Here is a 22,577-nt window from a genome sequence, read left to right on the forward strand (position 1 = left end):
ACCTAGAATGACTTGCTACTTTGAAAGGAATATACACCTTAATACAATAACAAATTTAAGATATTACAAGGAGAAAGGATGAAGCTCAGACTTCAGTGTCAGGGCATCTATCAGGAACTTCCGTTAATCCCCAAGACCTTCCTTTGTCTGGAATCCTGCCGCTCCTCTCTGTCCAACAGATGACAGTCAGTGACATCTAGATTAAAAGATAAAGCTTACATATCTATCCCTCCTGTGCTTAAAACCCTTCGAGAATAGCATTTGTAGAATAAAATCAGACTCTTGGCAAAGAATACAAAGGCTTCAGTGAAGTGGTTGCAGCCTCACCAGCCTCATCTCTGACCTCTCTGGATGTCATCTGTTTGTGGTTCTTTTTACTTGGCATATGCTGTTTAACGACATGTGCTGTTCTCCTAGTTTGGGGCACTCTTTCTCTTTCCTTAGATTACCAACATTTAGCCCAATCCTCTACCCAGTCTTCTCTGGGAGGACACACCCAGCCTTGGTTACCGTGCCCCGCCCAGGGCTCTTCATGCAGCCTCGATATGGAAAATTTTATATTATCTTTCCTGTGTGCATACTGGACTTCCCTGGTGGTTTAGACGGTAAAGAATCCTCCTGCAATACAAGAGACCCGGGTTCGATCCCTGAGTCAGGAAGATCCCCTGGAGAAGGGAATGGCTACCCACTCCAGTATTCTTGCCTGGAGAATTCCATGGACAGAGGAGCCTGGCAGGCTACAGTTCATGGGGTTTTAAAGAGTTGGACATGACTGAATGACTAACACACACACACACAAATGCACACACCTGTGTACATATAGCCTCTAAACACCATGTGACAGTCAAGCTTCAAAGAACATCTTTATGCCTTAGAATCTTCGACAGAAATGGTTTAGGATTGAGAAACACTGTAAAGGGTAAGCCTGGATAGAATCTGATAGTGAAAATCCTACTTCACTGTCTAGAAATAATCAGTAACGTTCAAAGGTGAGAATTCAAGTTATAAAAGAAAAAGGATGAACAATGCAGGTGTCAAAGTGAGTTAATTTCATTTAAATTTGGATGCAGTACTAGGAATTAGCTCTTGATTGATCACCTCCCTTCCCACCCCATCTTTTCTGTCACTACCCAAGGAATACTGATGAAATTAAAATGTAGCATCTGGGCTTCCCTGGAGAAGGCAATGGCAACCTACTCCTATACTCTTGCCTGGAAAATCCCATGGGAGGAGCCTGGTAGGTTGCAGTTCTTGGGATCACTTAGAGTCAGACAAGACTGAGCGGCTTCACTTTCAATTTTCACTTTCATGCACTGGAGAAGGAAATGGCAACCCACTCCAGTGTTCTTGCCTGGAGAATCCCAGGGACAGCAGAGCCTGGTGGGCTACTGTCTATGGGATTGCACAGAGTCGGACGTGACTGAAGCGACTTAATAGCAGCAGCAGCAGCAGCAGTCTGGGCTTCCGAGGTGGCACTAGTAAAGAACTCGCCTGCCAGTGCAGGAATGTAAGAGATGTGGGTCCAGTCCCTGGGTTGGGAAGAGCCCCTGGAGAGGGGATGGCAACCCACTCCAGTATTCTTGCCTGGAAAATTCCATAGACAGGGATCTGGCAAGCTATAGTGCAAAGGGTCACAAAAAGTTGGACGTGACTGAGCACACACACACTGGACTTTTTTAGAAGTTGCTATACCTTGCATTCTAGTGACCTGACAATACCCAGCTTTAGTTCCACAGCACATCCTTAGCTTTCTCCCTTGAGCCTGACTCTCAGGAAATTTTTTAAAGCCATAATTTCTTGAAGAAGCAATCTTGACAAGTTGGCTTAGATGAATATCATTTTTTTTTTTTTTTTTGTACAAAGAGATTGGAAAAAGCATACTCCTTGAGCTTTCTTAAGATGTGTCTGGTGGAAGCATTGCTTCATTACCATTTTTCCTTCAGATTAAAACATCTGAATGTTTGAATGAGTTGACTTTTCCTAGAGAAACGGTATGAAAAGGAAGCCGGATGGAGCAGCTTTATGAATATCAGATCTAGAGCAGTGGCATTCCCCCACGCTCTTTCACTTTTATCCTCTCATTTTTATTCTGTAAACAGCAGTCACTGTAACTACTATGTCACAAATTCCACTGGAGGTAGCTTAACAAAAAATGAATTTAGTTTCTCTTTAAAACAGTTTTTGTAGTTGAAGACTATAAAGATGCTTTTAATGGTCTGCTTTCAGAAGAAAACTCTAACTGGTATATGGTTTTGTTTTAAAGAAATAATTGATTTGCTTTTTTAAGCATCTTTATTTTTTTGATAACAGTTTTATTTTTATTTTTAAGAATTTTATTCATTTTAATTGGAGGCTAATTATTTTACAATATTGTAGTGGTTTAAGCATCTTTAATATTTAGATTTTTAACTTCCTGTATCCTTAGATAAATTATGGACTCACCCTTTTTGTTCTGGTATTTTAAATGCAGCATTTTAAATGTGTTGATTTAATTCACGTTAGTGTTTTATAATTCCTGGATACATCTGGCTTCCTCAGATTCTCCAAAGAATGTTATAAAGGCTAAATAACTTATGTTCTTGGAAATGTCTTTATTTTATGCTTTCGTATTGGTGATACACAGTATAACATGTCTTGTGAACTCAGTAGTCTTTCTGTGGCCCCAAAGAGGTAACACGTTTTACTAAAAACAAACTTGCTCTTAGAAATGGCTTAAAGTATGAAGAACGTGATTTTAAACTGTGTTCTTTCCATTAACATTTAGAAATAATATCTAGGCCCCAAAGAACGATCTTTAAGGTGTTTACTTGAATTGGAATTCTGAGAGACTGGAGAGTTAATTGTGTGGCATTACGTGTGTTCACCTTGAGGCTTTGTAACCTCTGAGCCAACACCTATTGGCGCTTAGATTTTCAACTTGGGAGGCAGAGTGTCGGTGAACCTACAGTTTCATGTCAGTGCTCATTTCAGCCTGAAGCAGGCGCCCTCCTTGTGTTCAGCCTGGACTTACGCGCGCCGCCCCTGTGTTCCAGGCGGGGAACCCTGGGGAGCCTGGCGTGAGGGGGCCCGAAGGCAGCCGGGGGCTTCCCGGAGAGGAAGGGCCCCGAGGCCCGCCCGGCCCGCGCGGCGTGCAGGGGGAGCAGGGCGCCACGGGCCTGCCCGGGATCCAGGGCCCCCCGGTGAGTGCGGGCCGGCTCCGCGGTTTTCCTCTGGAGGTGCCGCCCCTTGGCAGGGCTGGGAGTTGGGGGTTGGGAGCTGGGGGCTGGGGGAGCGGTGCTGGGGGCTGGGGACTGGAGGGGTCTGGGGGGCTAGGGGGCTGGGGGTGCGGACAGGCGTTTGGGAGGGACCCTACCTCTGCTCCGCAGCGAGCGCGGGGCCAGTTCTCCTGTAAGTCCAGCCACTGGTCCCGTGCCCAGCCTGTCGGTTTTCCATTCAACAATGCCCTCTTTGTGGGCCTCGTTTGTGGACAGACTGGCTTTTGTCTTTTCCGTCCCAGGGCAGAGCACCGACCGATCAGCACATCAAGCAGGTTTGCATGAGAGTCATACAAGGTAAATAAGTCGTCATGGCTTGACTTTTTGTAGGCTTTAAAGGGTGGGGGATTTTGAATAGTGTTCATTTCACTTCTGTTCAGTACAGTTTGTTGCCATTTGCTTATAGCCTCAAGGAAAAGTAGTACATTTCTGGGTCAGCCTACACACGCACACACACACACACACACGCACACATGCACACACACACACGCACTTTTCCCCTTCCTTTGGAAAACAAGTTCTCAGGCTCTTTCCCTTCTAAATGTCCTACCCCTTGGTGTGTCCCTGGCATTGACCTAGGCTCTCTCTGCAGATTATATGAGAAATGATCAGTAGACTTCTGCCCTTAAGAAGCTTAAGGCCATTATTTCCATTCATGCACCACATAGGTAGAAAATCTATAACTGGAATTTTGCAAAAATGGTGATATATATTTTCACATTTCTTAACCTTCATCTGTAGTTATGGCAGTTCCTATTTATTGTCTGATTCTAGTTGGAACTAATTCTGTCATGAAGAAACACTTACCTTTTATGTGTTCATGAGATAGTCTAGCTTGTCAAGTAGATGCGTGGAGTTTTCCAGGATGAAATTGTCACCTCTATATTTGGAAACCAATATTGAAGACATCTTATTTTGAAAGGATATTTCCATTTTAAGCATTTCATGTTGAGAAAAGTATGACTTTATGCTAACCCTCACTTAAATAAGGCCCACCTAGGGTATTCACATGTGACCAATTTAGAAATTTTGGTGAGAAATATGTTTCAAATTCATTTTCTCCTTCGCACCCAAAGCTTTAAGAAATATTACACTAGAATATTTCCCTTAGAGTATTTTAATGGGAAAATGTTCTTATTCTCTGGTTTTAGTAGATGATTCTTGATCTATTTAATGGACCCTGAAAAAGCCTACACAGTTATAAATTTTTTAAGACAGATTGTGACCATTCCCAAGAAGTAGGCTCTCTTTAACATCTGGTGTATCTTCCAGGCATGAAAAAAACTCGAGAAGGAGAATTATTAGCAAGTCATGGGTCCTCAGGATGTTTCACATAAAGTAGTATGTTCAAGCTAAGGACATGAGCCCAGGTCTCAAACGGTATCTTAGTACTGATTCTGGACAATGTCCTTGGCTTTGACACAGCTTCAGGGTGTCCACTTACAGCTGTGTTGCATCCTGGGTTTTCAGATAACCAGCCAGGTTCTGGGTGACACACTCATCCTTCTGGAAATGGCTGGGTCCTGAAGGTTAAGGTTCTCTATCCCCTCCCCTGCCTCAAGGCAGCAGGACCAGCTCTCCCCGCAGAGGGCTGAACACAGCGGCATCAGTGACACCTCGGGGCAGAAACCCCAAGGGAAAGCCAGCTGGGCTTTATTCATCCCTCACCCCCAGTTCTGAAGCTCTGGTGACGCATTTAGAAAAAAGGCACCTGAAATAGTTTGCATTTCCCTTGAATAGCCTATGTGTGTCTGACTTCCCTGCGTGGTTTTGTTTACTGCCTTGTAGAGCACTTTGCTCAGATGGCTGCGAGTCTCAAGCGTCCAGACTCCGGAGCCTCGGGCCTCCCTGGACGGCCTGGACCCCCCGGCCCCCCGGGCCCCCCTGGAGAGAATGGCTTTCCAGGCCAGATGGGACTCCGCGGCCTCCCGGGCATGAAGGGTCCCCCTGGCGCTCTCGGTGTGAGGGGCCCTAAAGGTAAGGCCTTTTACTTACGTGGAACCAGAAACACACACTGGCCTTTTTGTTTTTTTAGGTGAATTCACTTGTCCTGGCAAGTGCCAGGTGTCTGTGATGTGAAATTATCATTCTGTTCTGTGGGGCTGGTGAAGATTAAAACACTGTCATTTGGTATTTTCTTGACCTTGGTGTGTGATGGCAGTAGACCCAATACCAGAATTCAGGTTCCTTGACTTTCGCTCTTGATCTTTTCCACTCATGCTGCTTTGGTTGTAGTTCAAGATAAACTTCAGGATCGTTCAGATTTTTTGTTTGTTTTTTGAGACCCTGAAATCACTGTAGAGGTCTTCTAAGATGGCGACTGGCTCTGGAGTGTTTCTATCTATTACTTCAACTAATGAGGCTTGTTAGCAGTTCTCATCGCGAGTTAAAGCTGCCTCCCTCTTCTTTTATTTGTTTTTGGCTCTGCCAAAAATATGCATATAGGGTCTTAGTTCCCTGACCAGGGATCACACCCATGCCCCCTACACTGGCAGAGTCTTAACCACTGGACTACCAGGGAAACCCCCCTCTCCTTTTAAAGAGTGACATTGTATATCAGTTTTGATGGATTATTTTTTTCAGCTCTGAAGTACAACTGTATTCCTTATTTAACATGTTGAGAGGGTGTGAGAGAGTTTTCTTCTTTTATTTAAAGCAAGTTAAGCTCTTGAAACTGGTGTCTTGTAGGAAAATAGGATTATGAGTGTGTTAGGTATTCTGCAGAATTTGCAGAAGAATGGGCTGCCTCAGATGGTGCTTGCTAGTTCAGGTGAGTAGGTCAGCTTGGGGGCAGTGTGCCCCAGATAATTTACCAAAAGGATGAAAAGTGTGGAGTTTCTGTATCACGATGAGTGACTGACAGCTTTCTAGGAACTTCAGAAAAACGTGGTGTCAAAAACAAGAGAGGTTTCTGAGCCATACAGCAACTTGTCATTAGCTATCTATTTTACATATGGTAATGTAAGTTTCCATTTGACAGAAAACAACAAAATTTTGTAAAGCAGTTATCCTTCAATAAAAAAACAAAACGAGAGAGATTTGTTTTTTAGACAGTGATAGTCCAATTAGGGATAAATATGGTGCAAATGGTCAGAGGTCAAGCAAGCTGTCTTTCTGGATCTATAATTGAATGGGAGATGCATTTAGCTCACAACACCCTCAGCTGGAACAGTGTTGTTCACTACCTTTTTTTTTGGCATGTGAAGAGCTGCATGTTAAAAAGAAAAAAAAGAGCCCTAATTGGGGCCTCTTGTGAATTTGGCACAGTTGCCATGTTTTTTGGAGGCTGGACAGGTCAACTATGCAGAGAGCTGTGAGTTCAGCTGGACCTCTTCTCCGAAAGGTTCCTTAGCCATTCATCTCAGTCCCGCTCTGAGCTTCTGTTCAGGGATTCGTACTGGAGGTACTTGCTGTGATCACGCTGCACTCACCCGCAAAAGTAAATCATTCCAGGGAAGCCCATACCGTGGTCGGACTGTTGGCTTAGCTGTCTCTGTTGTGCCCCAGCCCACGGTGACTCCTCTGCCTGTGTGCGGTCACTAAAGGGAACCAAAGAGCGGTGATTCACAAGAGTGGTCCCCGTGGCCTCAGCATCACCAGAGACCTTGTTCAGAAGGCAGATCCTCCCGCCCACCCAGGCTCCCTGAGTCAGAGACTTTGGAGAGGGGTCCCCAGTGGAGATGTGCTCGTGCAGGGCAGTTGCCTGTCTTCCCTGGGAAGGACCGCCTTGTAGGGTGATGGGGATCACAGCCCTGTTTTCTCCAGCTCTAAGGAAGCCCCCATTTTGGGGGCTGAGCTTAACCTTGAGTTCATAGGAGCCAGCTCCTGAAGTTCCATCTTCCGTCTAAGGAAGGAAGAGGTCTGTGTGCTCGTTGAGTCAGGACAGCCTGCCCAGGGGAGATAGCCCGGGCTGCCCACGGAACTTACCCGAGGAGCCTTCAACCCTGCCCATGTCTGCAGCCCCTTCCCAGATACTGCGATCCACTTGGCTTGGTTACTTGGTGCTAAGTCACTTCAGTCTTGTCCGACTCTGTGTGACACTTCGGACTGTAAGCCCACCGGGCTCCTCCGTCCGTGGGATGCTCCAGGCAAGAATCCTGGAGTGGGTTGTTATGCTCTCTTTCAGGGGATCTTCCATACCCAGAGACTGAACTCACGTTTCCTCCATCTCCTGCATCGGCAGGCGGGTTCTTTACCATTAGTGCCACCTGGTTACTTGGTGTCAGACTTTAAAAATATTCTGTAGGTGATCTGAATGTGCACACAGGACTGAGGAGCACTCCTAACACATGGGACATGACCTGAGAACTTCCTGGGAAGCTGGGAGTCACAGAGCAGAGTTGTGTCTGGGTGGTCCTCAGCACGTGCACCTTATTTTGGAGGAAAGAAAACTATATTTCTATATTGGAAACCCAAGACGTGTCTCTGGCACCGAGTCCATCCATTAAGCAGAGTTTGATCGTATTTGGGACTTCCCCCTGTTTCCTGGGATTCATGACGTAATTTATAAACTAGAAGTGAGGCTGTTCTTTTCTTTTTTCTAATGAACATTCTCTCCCTGTCCTTCATGCCTTTCTTGGCATTGGGTTCCATTAAAGCAGCATCTTCTCTCAGTTTTACTTCTTAAAATTGGGATGTGGGCAGAAAGGAATAATCAGATTTTCTATATCTTTCAGTGTTGACACATGTTTGAAGATGTACGGTTCTAGGTAGCTGGCCTTGACCTTTCTTGTCCTCCACAGACGTTAATAGTCCTACTTAGTAGAAAACACGTGGTGTTCTAACGCCCAAAGTTTAGAGCTCAAATTTTCCCTAAGAGTAAATACTCCACTCTTGAAACTTTACCATTTTACTGATCAGAGAAGAGATGTGTTTCTTTGCCTTTTTCTTCATCCTTAATAACAGAAGAGATGATGGGAGTCTGGGTTTGCCATAGTCATTTTGAGGGTATTTTCCAGGGAAATTCGTATGCAGACAAGTTTAACTATTAATAAATCAGTTTTACTAAGCTTTTAACAGTTCAGGCTGTATCTTAATCAAATTACTGTTTTCTTCCTTAAAAGTTACTTTGAAAAACACAGTGGAACATTTTTAACAGGAGCTAGTAGAAATAAGCCTCAGACCACACTCAAAGCTTCCATTGTGTTTGTGTATTTTGTTTTTGTCGACATGTTTTACACACTTCTACACAAACGTTGTTAGAGCTGTGTGCTCCTTTCATGGAAGGTGACCCTTGACTGGACCTGGGTTCACTTTGCTTAGAATTAAATAAGTCTTTCTTGTCATAAATACTCTTTATAAATGTTTGTGGTTTGTTACTTTTAAGCCCCTTTGAGACAGGCTGTGTGTATCTTTAAATCTTTTAGTGGGCCTCAAGCAGACATGTGTCTGTGTTAGTGAAAGCTAGGGAAGGTATACCCGGCACACATGAAGCTCACCTTTCCCGGTGTTGATCCTCACTTGAAGATGGAGCATCAATTATGGCTTCCAAATAGATGAATTCAGTAGCAATTTTGGAGCAATATGAATTTCTCTAGTTTCCCCCACTCTGAACATAAAAAGCTATTTTTCTACTCAAAGTGTCTATCCCCTTCATACTGTATCCAAAGCATCTTTTATATGCTTTTTATATGTCCTTTCTGACACAACAGGCTAACAAAGGTGGGCTTTAGTTCCCAGGCCAGGTCTCCTACACCTTGGAGGATGTGGCCAGTGTTTGCTGAAGCAGAGTAACCCTGCGGGTAGCAGAGCTCACACACCGGAGCTGCTGCAGGCTGCGGTGTGGCTGTGTCCTGGGCCTGTCGAGAACCTGTTTTTCCATGACTGACCTCCAGAAACAGCATCGAAGCTAAGACAAGGGTCTTTTCTTTAATTTGTAAAAGATTTTATTCTACATATCATACAGTGTTGCTAATTAACATTACCACGCTGTGTTCCCTTCATTCTGCAGTGTCCAAATATGCTGGCGGTTCCATCCAATGAGTTTTTACTTTCAGATTTTGTATTTTTCGGTTCTAGAATTATGATTTTTTGTTAAGGCTTTTCATCTCTCTCCAGAAATATCATATCACTTCACCCATTATATCTATCTTTTCCTATGACTTGGTTTACACACACATATATATATAAGTTGTTTTAAAGAGGCAGTGGTCTTATTCCTTGCAAACATTTTGAAGTTGGTGTGGCTTCATGCTAGAATGTGCTTAACTGTCACTATTGCTGTGAAAGTTGCATTTTAATTTATAATCTTCATCTCGTGTTTTCAGAAAGTGTGGCACTTTCTCACTGCCGGCCTTGAGAATTACAGTCAAATGACATTTAAATTGCCGAGTTAACAAGAGAGCATAAGCTGTTAGTTTTTAAAATGCTAATTGTCTTATCTTCTACTATAGTAATGTTATATTGATGATGGGTGTAAAAAATAGCTAGTTTATATATATGAGTTCAAGCTGAGCTTGAATATTATGTATATCCTTACATAATATTTATAAAATTTAAATTATCTTCAAAATGTTGATTCATCATATAAATGTTCACACAAGGACATTCACAGCCAAAGTCAAAGTATGATTACTAAACGTTCATTTCTTAATTAGAGGCTTTTGACTATTTGACAAATGTACAGATGGCTGTGCAGATATTCTTCCTGTTTTTTTTTCTGTGCGTGATTTTGTTTTTTAAATTGTAACAAACCTGTCGGTATTTAATGAGGTTGGATTGATACGAATATTTGGATAAAAAGATGACGTATAGAACTTATTGTGAAATGCCATTGCCTCTTCTAAGGATATAGTATAATAATCGCATACTACTGTGCTAATGGGGTAGTAGAAGTTGTCTTCTACTAGGCATAGTCGATGTCATTTAACACCTGTTAACTAAGGTATTAGGGTGTTTTGTTAATGAGGCCAAGTTTCCAAGTTTGGCCTCTGCAGGGGCCAGGATAATGAATACAGGTTTTGTTCTGTGGCTGCTGAATTCCTGAATTCAATCAACGGTCTTGCAAAGGCACAGGGTTGGTTGCAATCCAAAGGACATTCGCTATAAATAATGAGACAGAAATGAAATGTAGGCACTGTGACAGCACACTTTACATTTTGAAACTTCATTAATTTATTTTTGGTGATGCTAAATTTACATGGTTCAAGAGTTTTTAAATGTATAAAAAAATACTTAGTGAAGAGTGTCTGTCCCATCCCTGCCTCCCATCTGCCTGGTTTTCTTTATCCTTCCATCAGGGAGTCGCTGTTCTTAGTTTCCTACATACCCTTACCAGTGACACTATAAAGGATCTATGAATATATATATATATTTTCCCCATGTCCTTTTAGGAGCAAATCACATTGTCCTTTAGTAAGTCATCTGGGCCTTGCTTTTTACACTTAACAATGTCTTGGGCATCATTTCACAGACCTTCTTCCTGATTCTTCTTTCTGTTGTTGTTTATATATATAATGAATATTGATTTCCATGTATTTTGTACCTCGCTGAATTCTCTTATTGTCTGTAGCAGGTTTTGAGTTGATTTTCTAGGGTTTCAGAAAACAGTCATATCACCTGAAAGCAGGGATGGTGCAAACCAAATAATAATAGTGATAAAGTGGGCATGTTTGTATTAATAATGTTCTGACTTCAGTGAAACTGCTGCTTGTGTTTCTTGTTAAGCTTTGTGCCAGCTTCAAGATTGAGACAGATGGACTTCATCATGTTAGGGAAGTAGCTTGGTACTTATTTTATTGAATGTTGTATCAATGGCTTGTCAGCATCTACTGATGATCATTTGATTTTTTTCCCCTTAGATATCTTAATATAATTAACTCGATTTTTGCCTTGCTATGTACTTAGTAAGACCTAGTTTGTGGCAACCTCATGACTTTTTGGTTTCTGAATGTGGGCTTTGCTTTAAGTTGAATTTATGTTTATGCTTTATGTTCATTTTTATAGACATATAGAAAAATAACATTTCTTTAATGACACACAGGTGATGCAGGAGAAAGAGGGGATCGTGGCCCCCCAGGAAGAGGTCCCAAAGGTTTGCCAGGAGCTCCTGGCCTCCCAGGTAAGGATGAAGGCAGGATGAGGTGGGAAGTGGTATCGAGCAGGCGGTCTGAACTGGATCACACTGTAAAGTATGGCTCTTTGACTACCTCTGCTTATCATGTGATAATAATGACCGCCATCGATTTTTGAAGACCACCTTTAATGAAGAGTTAAATAGTCTGTAAATCATGTCTGTATTCTTTGAGAGAAGAATACATGTCTTGAAATGTTACTTTCTTAAATAAATACTTTAAACATTGCTGTGGAGGTCCAGCCACAATGCACTTGTTATAAAACTCTGGATGAATGGGGCCCTGTCCATTTCTAGCCCAGTGGTATTTTCCTCTTTTTTTTTTTTTTTTTAACTAAAACGTCAGAGCAACAGGAAGATGAATCCAAGTTTTCAGCTATTCATGTTGCACAGGGAATAACTGAAATTTTATTCTGAAAGCTTCTCCTTCAAACACCCGGACCCTCCAGAAACCCATATCCCAAAATAAATAAACCTGCACATTCCTACTTGCAAAAGTCACTCCAAGAATGTAGCCCAGCTGGGTAGACTGAGGTGACACAGTCGTGTCTGAGTGAGAGTGGGCACTCTCACTGGGTGTCTGCTCTCCTTACACACCGGCTACTCTGTGGCCGAGGTCCAGGCTGCCCCACGTGAATCCGCTGGATGTGACCGCCAAGTCCAAGTGCAGAAGCGGCCTCCTGGGGGCTGAAATCCAGTTCAGGTGAAGAGTGTGAATAGCCTGAGCCTCCAGTAAACGTTCTGAGTGCTTCAGGGCCAAAGCTCAGGAAGGCCCCCTGAAGCCCCTGAGGAAACCGGTCAGGGGAGGGGACTTGTGCAGAAGGAGGGTGGCCCACACTCCCGCCGTGGATCTGAAAAACTTGGTTGAGGGAAATCAAGCAAAGAAATGATCGTTTTCTAATTCTGCCGGAGGCTTACGTAGTCAATCATGGCTATAATTGCAGCCCCCAAACATCGTTGCTTTCTAATTATCCATTTCATTACTCCTGGTGATCACTTTCTCATTTAAAAGAATTTTAAAAAGTATGAATGCATTTGGAGATAGCTCAAACGCTGCCTTTCTAAAATGGTAATTGGTGGGCCTGTCAAGATGTTTTCACAAGTTGATGAATTTTTGTGATTGGAAAAGGAAGCCTTTGTGATCAGAAAGGGAAAGAAAATCTGGCTGGAGTTGAATGGGACCCAGGGAAGATTTTAATAAACAATAAAGCCTGGATTCATTGATGGATGTCTAGCAGAAAGAAAAGGAAAACAGACTTTACTAAGGGCTCGTCTCTCTTATCTGTGGTAGGAATAGAGTGTTTGAAGGCTAATAAAATAACCTCATTACGATTTACCTAATTATCTATGTATTTGAAGGAGATCCTGACAATTTCTCCTTCTCCCATTTTGTTGACAAATTACAGTTCCTGGATCAGCAGCTTGTACTACTGGCACAATTTACCAAAAATACATGATCATATCTGGTGACTTCTGCTTTCAAAAAAATCTGTTGATAAATCCCATATTGCATTTAAAAATAGGAAGGTGGAGACCAGCTTGTATTTGTGCAGTTTGCATGGTGCCCCGGGACCCTTGCTTGGCCTAGAAGGGGCTCCCTGGGTTTGCTTTCTAGGACACCAGCCATCCGTGTGTGGGCGAGTGGTCAGGTAGGGCAAGTCATCCCCAGCAGCTCTACGTGACCCTCAGCTGGTCTTCCTTGTGAAAATGACTACATGTTGGTCTTCGAGTTAAGGCTTAAATCTGATTTGTTAAAGTCAGGTTTGTCCAGGGCTCAGAAGCCTGCCCTTCTCTGTTTCCTTGCTGCATTTTTCCAGCCCTCGCCCCTCCCTTCCTGGTTCTACCCATCTGTGGTTTTCTGTGCTTTAGGTACATTTTCGTTGAGGGGATATTTGATATTACTTAGGGTGAAGTCAGCGGAGAAGGCAATGGCAACCCACTCCAGTACTCTTGCCTGGAAAATCCCATGGATGGAGGAGCCTGGTAGGCTGCAGTCCATGGGGTCACTAAGAGTTGGGCACGACTGAGCGACTTTACTTTCACTTTTCACTTTCATGCATTGGAGAAGGAAATGGCAACCCACTCTGGTGTTCTTGCCTGGAGAATCCCGGGGACGTCTATGGGGTCACACAGAGTCGGACGCGACTGGAGCGACTTAGCAGCAGCAGCAGCAGGGTGAAGTCAGTTACAGATTAGTTTTTAAAGAATGGAGGCTCACTTTCCCGAGCACGCAGTTGGATCTGTGTCTACCATCCGTTTTGAGGCACCAGCTGGATCGTTGAGTTTCGGGTTGGCTCATATCCCCGTGTTTCTGCCTAAACATACTCAGGGAACAGTTTCCCAAATCCATCAGGTCCCTGAACAAGAGATTTTGGGGCCATTATGCCTCTAAATCGAGTCCTCTGAGAGTGGGCCCTTGGGAGTGTGGGCTCTGTAATTCAGATATCTAGCTTTACACCTTGACCGTCACTTCCGAGCTTTATGGCATTGGGCTAGTTCCTGACTGGGTCCGTGCCTCGGTGTCCCCACTTACAAAAGAGAGATAGTAACCAATAATCCCATCTCCCAGAGAGTCTAATTCTGAGAATTAAAGAACAATCAATCCATGAAAGGAGCCCAGGACAGTTTCTGGCTATAGTGGATGCTCCAGAAATGCCAGTTATTAGAACTATTATTAATGTAACAAACGCACTGTTGCATTTCGAGATGGCTGAAGTGCAGAGCTGGACCCTGGCTCAGCCTTTGTGGATTTTTCTTGACCTTCTGTCAGTCAGCACTGCCCCTAACACCTCAGACCCTCCGTCTGCTGAATTGCTGTGACTCCAGACCACAAGTGCAAAGCACTGGTCCCAGGAGATCACGTCACCAAGTAGCTGGGCTGCCTTAAATATCCTTGGGAGAGCTTGGAGTGTGGGTAGGAACGTGATTTCTGGTCTCTCACAATCCTGACGGTGGGTGGACTTTAGGACCCTTCACCAGGGCTGTGTTCAGGGACTTGTCTGGAGCCTCATAGATAACACACATCTTAAGTAAAGGAGGGAACTGGCAGAATAGGATATTCTGCGACCTGTTGTTGAATCTGGGACTTGGGTCCTTCTAAACGGAAAGAAGTTCGTTTGGTCATTCTTCTTGGGCTTCCCTAGCAGCTCAGATGGTAAAGCATCTGCCTGCAATGTGGGAAACCTGGGTTCGATCCCTGGGTCAGGAAGATCCCCTGGAGAAGGAAATGGCAACCCACTCCAGTACACTTGCCTGGAAAATTCCATGGATGGAGGAGTCTGGTAGGCTACAATCCATGGGGTCACAGAGTCGGACACGACTGAGTGACTTCACTTCCACTTTCACTTTCTTGGTGCTAACATAGCTGATGTATTGGAAGAAGTGCAATACCTTCATTATCGGTCAGTTGTCAGAATGGCTCTGCTCTTTCTGGACTGTTTTTGCCCACTGTCTGCCCTCCTTCCCTCAGCATGTTCACTGTGAAGTACTGCATGCCCCTTGGGGGTGTGATGGTCCATCGTCTGATACAGACCTTGGGTTCTTACCATGACAACTGCAGGGACTGTCATTTTGGCTGTAGTGCCCTGTCGTCTAAACGTGGACACAGATGGTCGAGTTTGCATCTCACAGCCAGAGGTGGGCAGGGCAGGTGTGTAAGAGGGGCGGAGTGTGGAGCTGGGCTTCCAGTGCATGGATAGACCCTCCTCACTGAGGAGGATCTGTCGATGTGTTAATACCTGGAAAGCACTTAGCATAGCACCTGGCTTATGGCAACCATTCTGCACCTTTAGTTATTATTATTCCTCCTTTTATGTTTGAGGAAATACAGACTCATGAAGGTCACGGGCCTTGACAAAGATCTCTTGGGTGGTAAGTGACAAGGCCAACATTCACGTGTGCAGGTTCTTGCTGTGATGTGCTGTGATGTTCTCGAGTAACGTGCAGACGGTCCAGGTGTGTGCTGAGTCTGTCTCACCATTCTGGCCCCTGACTTTGGCACATTTCCTTTTCTGCCCCCGTCCCAGAGCTGTGGGGACCACACTGAGCAAGGCCTCTGGGACCTTAGACCCTGCCCCCTGCCCTCACCTCTCCTGTGTCTGTCTCTTAACAGAGACCTTTGGGGAGTGTCTCTCCACCAGTAACTCTTTGCCTGTTGCCACTGAACTTGTTCACTGGGGACCAGTTGCTTCCCACTCTGGGGATTTGAAGAAAAGATATTTAAGAGTGGGCCCTGACTTCTTTGTGTATCTAAATGTGCTGGGAGAATGAGGACCTTAAATGATGGTTGTGTGTGAACATGAACCCGGATGTTAGACTGACTCGCACTTATTGCACCAGGTTTCTTGTTCAAGGTTTGCAGATAGATGAGCTTTGCCTGTGGATCCTGAGTGAAGAAGTTCCCAGGCAGAAAGGGCACACTCGCTTTAAGCTTAAGTCTGTGTGTGTGCTAAGTCGCTTCAGTCATATCCGACTCTATGCGACCCCATGGACTGTAGCTCACCAGGCTCCTCTGTCCATGGGATTCTCCAGGCAAGAATACTGGAGTGGGTTGCCATGATCTTCCTGACCCAGTGATTGAACCCAAGCCCTTTACGTCTCCTGCGTTGGCAGGTGGGTTCTCTACCACCAGTGGCACCTGGGAAGCCTGGGCTTGAGTCTAACATAGTCATTTACCCCTGTTCTGCGGCTGTCTTGTCTCCACTCTTTTATTGGGGTGTGGGGATCTTACGTAAACAAACCACTTTATACATGAATTCCTGAAGCATATGTGCTTTGTCAAACGCTCAGAACAAGGTGAGAAATGTAAGAAATTCCCTATTGAATGCTGGAAATGATTTCCATGTTTTGTTTTGTTTTTAAAGCCTGTGTCTTAGTCCCTTTTATTGCACTGCAGGTGTTGTTAGGACCGAGAGGCTGGGCCTCTGTGTGTGTGTGTGTAACACGACTGCCCTCTAGTGATAATACAGAGAATTACACAGACATTCATTTTTAAAAAATCATGAAAGGTTTGGCAGTAACATTTTATAGGTCCTTGAAATTTCAGAAAACTCTAATTATTAGGCTGCTAGTGTAGCTCAGACACCCACGAGGGAGGCAAAGCAGAGTGAGAGCAATTTCAATTCGTGCTTTCTCTTCCCCGTAAGAGTTGAAAAGAGGTTTCTGCCGTACAACTATATATATACACACACACACACACACACGTTGCATATGTAAGCATATATATGCATATGTGCATAAGTATACACATACCCCCTCCCTCGTGAACCTCCCTCCCGCTCCTCCTCCTGTTCTCCTGCAGGTCATCACGGGGCAGCCAGCTGAGCTCCGTGTGCTACACAGCAGCTCCTGCTGGCTGGCTGTTTAGCGCGGTCACGTTTGTGTCAATGCCACTCTCTTCCTTTCCCGCCCTCTCCTCCCCCTGCTGCAGGACCATGCTTTTTGAGCCCTGAGGGCCAGATGGCTTCTGCTGCACCTCAGATCTGTGCTTTGTAGTGCCGAGCTGCCAGGGCAATGTGCAAACAGCGGACACGCTGTGTCCTGATGACACTGTTCACAACCCCGCCATTGGCTCATGGGCTGCCGTTTGTCCAGCCTGACCACTTAAAGGCGTTTATATCTGGCCTCTCTTTGTAAGCCTTAAAAGACCAACTCAACCTTTAACTGTCTCCGTGCCAGGAAATCTAAACAGGCTCTGCTTAAAGGCAGGGTCTGCTAAAGCCTTGTCAACAGAGGCTGTGGGTTAGGGGTAGACTTTGTCTTGAGAGAAAAACACAGAATTACCTGCTTCATCACTTGTTGTAGTCAAATGAAGTCTTATGAGATAAATGAAGGGAAATTACTTATATCTGCTTGTCTACAGCCTTGAGATGTATAAAGCTTTGCTACATTTTGTCCTGTAATGTGGCTATTTGTGGACCTAATAGTAAGTATAAGGGGAAGAATGTTATGTGTAAAGCAGTGTCTCTAATGTAGTTTCCTGCTAAAAGTATGTGGGCTGTGTAATAAGGCTGCTAAAAAAGACCAGATCACTGCAGCAAGACCAACAGAAGGCAGATGGGATAAACACGGTTTCTCTGGGCTCCAAAATCACTGCAGATGGTGACTGCAGCCATGAAATTAAAAGACGCTTACTCCTTGGAAGGAAAGTTATGACCAACCTAGACAGCATATTAAAAAGCAGAGACATTACTTTGCCAACAAAGGTCGATCTAGTCAAGGCTATGGTTTTTCTAGTAGTCATGTATGGATGTGAGAGTTGGACTATAAAGAAAGCTGAGTGCCGAAGAATTGATGTTTTTGAACTGTGGTGTTGGAGAAGACTCTTGAGAGTCCCTTGGACTGCAAGGAGATCCAATCAATCCTTCCTAAAGGAGATCAGTCCTGGGTATTCATTGGAAGGACTGATGTTGAAGCTGAAATTCCAATACTTTGGCCACCCGATGTGAAGAGCTGACTCATTGGAAAAGACCCTGATGCTGGGAAAGATTGAGGACAGGAGGAGAAGGGGACGACAGAGGATGAGATGGTTGGATGGCATCGCTGACTCAATGGACATGGGTTTGGGTGGACTCCGGGAGTTGGTGATGGACAGGGAGGCCTGGCATGCTGCAGTTCATGGGGTCGCAGAGTCGGACACGGCTGAGTGATTGAACTGAACTGAAAATAGGGACAGAAAACTAAAAACTGCCAAGAAACAGGGAAAGGAACTAAATCTAAGTGAATATAATTGAACATATAAATTTTGTTTCCACCTTTTGGCTTAATAGCCAGGTTAAGACTGTGGACACGAGGAGAAATGAAAGTGTTAGTCGCTCAGTCGTGTCCGACTCTCTGTGACCCCATGCAACCCACCAGGCTCCTCTGTCCCTGGGATTCTCCAGCCATGGCAGGTTGCCTTGCCCTTCACCAGGGGATCTTTCTGACGCTGGGATCGAACCTGCGTCTCCTGCATGTAGGCAAATTCTTTACCATTTGAACCAACAGGGAAGCCCGGACCCAAAGGAGGATCTCTGTAAACACTGTGTTATCCTGGCACACAGGATTCCTTTTACATGCCTCTGGTATCACCACCTTTGCAGGCATCGTGTGACAGCATGCTGGTGCAATGGAGAGAATGTTCGCAGAAATGTGGCTCTTTGTTATGGGGTCTGTGACTCCACGCCTCACTGGTTTAGGGAGGAACCAAACAATCTCTGGACTTGACAAAAGAAAGAAACCCCCCACAAGAGCTTAGGGCACTGTGTCGTTCCTATTGGGATATAGCTCTGATGAGAAGGATTTCAGGGAGCTTTGTGGGGTGCATTGCACAGTCTTCTAAGAGACACAAAGCAATAATTTTCCAATAGTCATTCATCAGGTGCATTCAGGCAGAGAATATAGTTCTAAGGCAGGCATCATCCATCTTGTGGATGAGGAGACAGGGAGATGAGTGACTTGTATGGCAGAGCTAGGCCTTCCAGCGTCAGCTTGCCTGTCTGCATCTTCCAACCACCCAGGGGCACCCAGGGGAACTTGATCACCCTCTAGAAATAAGGGTGGCTGCTACAGGAGCGTGGTCTGAAGAAATACAGCGTGAGGTGCAAATGCGAGTTGGCGTGTATGATTTTAAATCTGCTAGTAGCCAAGTTTAAAAAGTCAGAATCAGGTGAAATTCATTTTAATGATTAATATACGTATGATGATGGAATAACTGTTTAACCCACTGGGTCCAACATAATTTCATTATGTAATAAGTACAAACTGTATCGATGAACTATTAGAGATTGAGGTCCAGGTGTGTTTGGCATCTGAGTCGGCTTGTTCCTGGGCTCAGCAGACGTCTGTGTGGAGAGGCTGCTGTATCTGGCAGATGGGAGAGGGGATGAGAGATTCTGGGGTCTCCTAACACCTTTAATTTTTCAGCGACTCAACTGCCATGAAGGGATCCTGTCCCACCATCCAGATCTGGTTTGGCCATCCCGTCGTTTCTACGAGCGTTTCTCCAGGCCCTCTGCAGACACTGCCGGGCTGGGGAGGGGCCCAGTGCCTTCTGCATCTGCGGGTGTCCTGCTCACAAGCACGCCCTCTGTGTGTTTCAGGTGACCCGGGTCCTGCCAGCTACGGGAGGAACGGCCGGGATGGCGAGCGAGGGCCCCCCGGGGCGGCGGGCATCCCCGGTGTGCCCGGCCCCCCAGGCCCCCCGGGCCCCCCTGGTTTCTGCGAGCCAGCGTCCTGCACCATGCAGGCCGGTCAGCGGGCATTCAACACCAAAGGTCCCAGTCAGTGAGGGGCTTGGTGCCACGCGGCTGTCGGTGGAAACCACGCCTGAAGAAGGCGCCTGGGGGAGAGACGGCCCCTTCAGTGGTACCTAGAAGCCCCATCTGAGCATCAGGTTTAGGACAATGGTGCTATTCAGCAAATCCTCTCTCCTTTCTCTTTGAGGGGAGCCACAGAGCAATGGATCAGACAGACAGACAGACAACACCCCTCCCTTTGAGTGAATCGGCAGTCCCGTCCCCAGGCTCTTGAACTCGCGTGTGCTATCCGTGTGTGGTATGTCACGGCCGCTGTGCCAATAAACAGAGACCGCGGTTTGGTTTACCTCAGTTGCAGTAGTTCTTCCATGTTGTAGTGAGCGCATGTCCTGAGACGCTCGTTCCAGCTCTGCAGGGATTTACCAGACTAGCTAAGAAGCAGCCCCATTCCTGTCAACAGAATTGGTGCTTAAGACCCCCATCACTGCGCTCCTGGGGACTCTGCAGTTGCTGTGCCACTTGAGGTGGTTTCCTTACACCCGTGGGGTTCTCAGCATCGGCTTGCCTTTCTGCTGAACTGTACTGTATCCAAACCCATTTGTATTTTGGGCTCGTCCATGTGAAAGCAAAGAAAGAATCTTAATACCCCACCGTTCGGTAGTTTTATTGATGAGATTATTTATTTTCAAGGTTTGAGGTCACATCTCTGGTTGTACCAAAGAAGCAATAAATATGGTTTCTTACTCTCTTGCATTTTTTTTTATAGCTGTGTTCAATGAAAAGGAGTCACTTACAGTTGTTCAGATACGTAAAGCTTTTTCTGCAGGCCTGTGTTTATAATGTTAGTGCTTTGTTCTACAGAGAAATTAAAAAGCCCTTACTGCTCCCCAGAGGGTGTGGCCTTGTGACAGAGTTCTTTGTGTGTTTGTGTATGGTGGGGGTGGAGCGTGGCGGGTTCGGGGAGGTGGTAGGGGAGGTTTCATGGACCTTTTAGAAATAAAATGAGAGTTATGAACCCATCCTCCAGAAAAATGTACGAATGCACTTGCACAAATCTGCTTGCATGCCACGGCAGATTGCACGGGCCCCCCAAGTCTAGCCTTGCTCGGGTTCTGGGGGAGAAACTGCTGCCTTCATTTCAGTGCTGTCCTGTTTAGAACTTCACTGCATAAATGATTTATGTTGTACTCAATTTTTTCTTATAAACTGTATAAAGGCAGCTCAGCTAAAGCACTGTATTCTTATCAATAAGATAGGTATTGCCTGGCCCCTCCAGCACTCCATTACTATTTACATAATCACACTGGCCTGCTGTTTTGTCAACATCTGTGTTAACTATCGACCAGCCTTAACATAGTTTGTGTCACAGGGCGTATGATTACCTGTCCCAGGCCAAGCACAGTGCGCCGGTCAGGATCTTCTCCGTTTATGGAACTATGTTCTCTCAAGTCAAGGGGAGTGAGCCCTGATAGGTGTGATGCCTCACCTCACTGGTGAAGCATTTCTTCCCTCAGCTGGACTCTCAGCATTTTAAAATCTTAGCCCCATTCACTTGGTTAAATCAATCAACATGTAACATGTATTTGGGTTTCTTTAAAGCCACTCACAGCCTCGAGTCCCGTGCTCCTGGTGTGGACTGTGTGTAAGGGGAACAATTCCAGCTTGGCTGTGTAGGTCAGTGCCATCTACATGCCAGGGAGGACGGTCCTCCTCCTCATGGAAGAGATAATCTTTGCAGACGAGACAGCAGTCATAACTACTTACATGATCTCCACACGGATGGCGAACCTTTTCAGGTGCTGTGACATATAATCCAATAAATGCAAAGAAATCGCCTTTATTTTCACCAAGATGGTTTTATTTTAACTGGAGTGACACAGTCAGATACAACAAAAGAAAAATAAGATGAATAAATACATTTCTCAGTTCCGATAAATAGGTTTATCAGATTCATAAGAAAATTAAAAAAAATAAAATTTCAAGGAAAAGTTGAGTCAACTGTTCTACAAACTTGATATACAAAAGGCTGTACAGCAAGCTCCATAGACACAGCAAACTGGAAACCACTACTTACAAAGCGATTGTGCGAAATGAGCACATCCCCAATGGTGGGAGTAATCCATCGTAAATCCAGTTCAGAAACAGCTTACAGAAGCAGTGTAGACTTGATGGAGAAATTGCAAAGAAAACATCTCACTGATCCTCTCCATGAAAGAATGTTAATAAATCCTGAATTAGACCAAATCTCTCTCTTCAGCAAAACAGAAACCCTCCAGACCTCAGGGAAGTTGGAAGGTGTCTGAGTTGCTGAGAAAAGTGTGGGGTAATTACAGGTGGTTAGAAACGTGCGTGTTGCTTACTCAAGGGCTGATGATCTAATTCTAAGCCAGTGCGTCTGTGACACTGTGACCTGATTTCCATCCCACAGATCTGACAGGTTGGGTAAGAACTGTGGAAATCACTTCCCGGTGACTGAGCACATAAATTCCCCAGCACAGTCTGGGATCATTGACTTTGTCTAGCAGAAGAGGATGAATGAGTAGTCGTATCAGTTTCTTGATTGATTTTATTATTTATGAACACACTATTTCAAGCTAACTACATGAATATTGCTATCCTTAAACATCATAAGTAAAATCTGATTTACTTGCAACCTGAAATAAGCTTAATGTAAATCCCTGCTTTGGAAGATAAATCTCTGTATTCTTTATTTTTTTGGCTGTTACAGCTTCTCTGATAATTAACATGTCTGAGTTTAAAAATAAACTAATACAGGGGGAAGATCACTAGGAATACATACAGTCACACTAAATATCAAGAAAATGGTTTTTAAACATTTTCTGGGAGCCCTGGCAAAAGGTGTGAAAAACCAATATTAAGAAAAGCACTAGCCAACAAGTAATCCTGCTGTTTACAAACAGGGAATGGATGTAAATTATTTAAAATATCTTTTTAGAAAAAGAACATTTGTTTTCAATAAATATAGGTCAAGTCTCTCTCTTTTTTTTTTTCTAGAGT

At 44.7% G+C, this 22,577-nt stretch overlaps 1 protein-coding gene across 1 annotated transcript in view; it reads left to right on the top strand.

The window, feature by feature from the left end:
• COL9A1 (collagen type IX alpha 1 chain) overlaps positions 1-19,591 on the top strand; it is an 86,838-nt gene extending 67,247 nt beyond the window's left edge. Inside the window, exons 34-38 of the mRNA XM_052651689.1 lie at positions 3,033-3,179; positions 3,497-3,551; positions 5,043-5,231; positions 11,236-11,313; positions 19,404-19,591. Coding sequence (XP_052507649.1) covers positions 3,033-3,179; positions 3,497-3,551; positions 5,043-5,231; positions 11,236-11,313; positions 19,404-19,591 — 657 coding nt within the window. The remainder of the gene's footprint in view (positions 1-3,032; positions 3,180-3,496; positions 3,552-5,042; positions 5,232-11,235; positions 11,314-19,403) is intronic.
• The last annotated feature ends 2,986 nt before the right edge of the window (positions 19,592-22,577 follow it).

Source organism: Budorcas taxicolor, chromosome 14, assembly GCF_023091745.1.
Source record: "Budorcas taxicolor isolate Tak-1 chromosome 14, Takin1.1, whole genome shotgun sequence".
NCBI classification, from domain to species: domain Eukaryota; kingdom Metazoa; phylum Chordata; class Mammalia; order Artiodactyla; family Bovidae; genus Budorcas; species Budorcas taxicolor.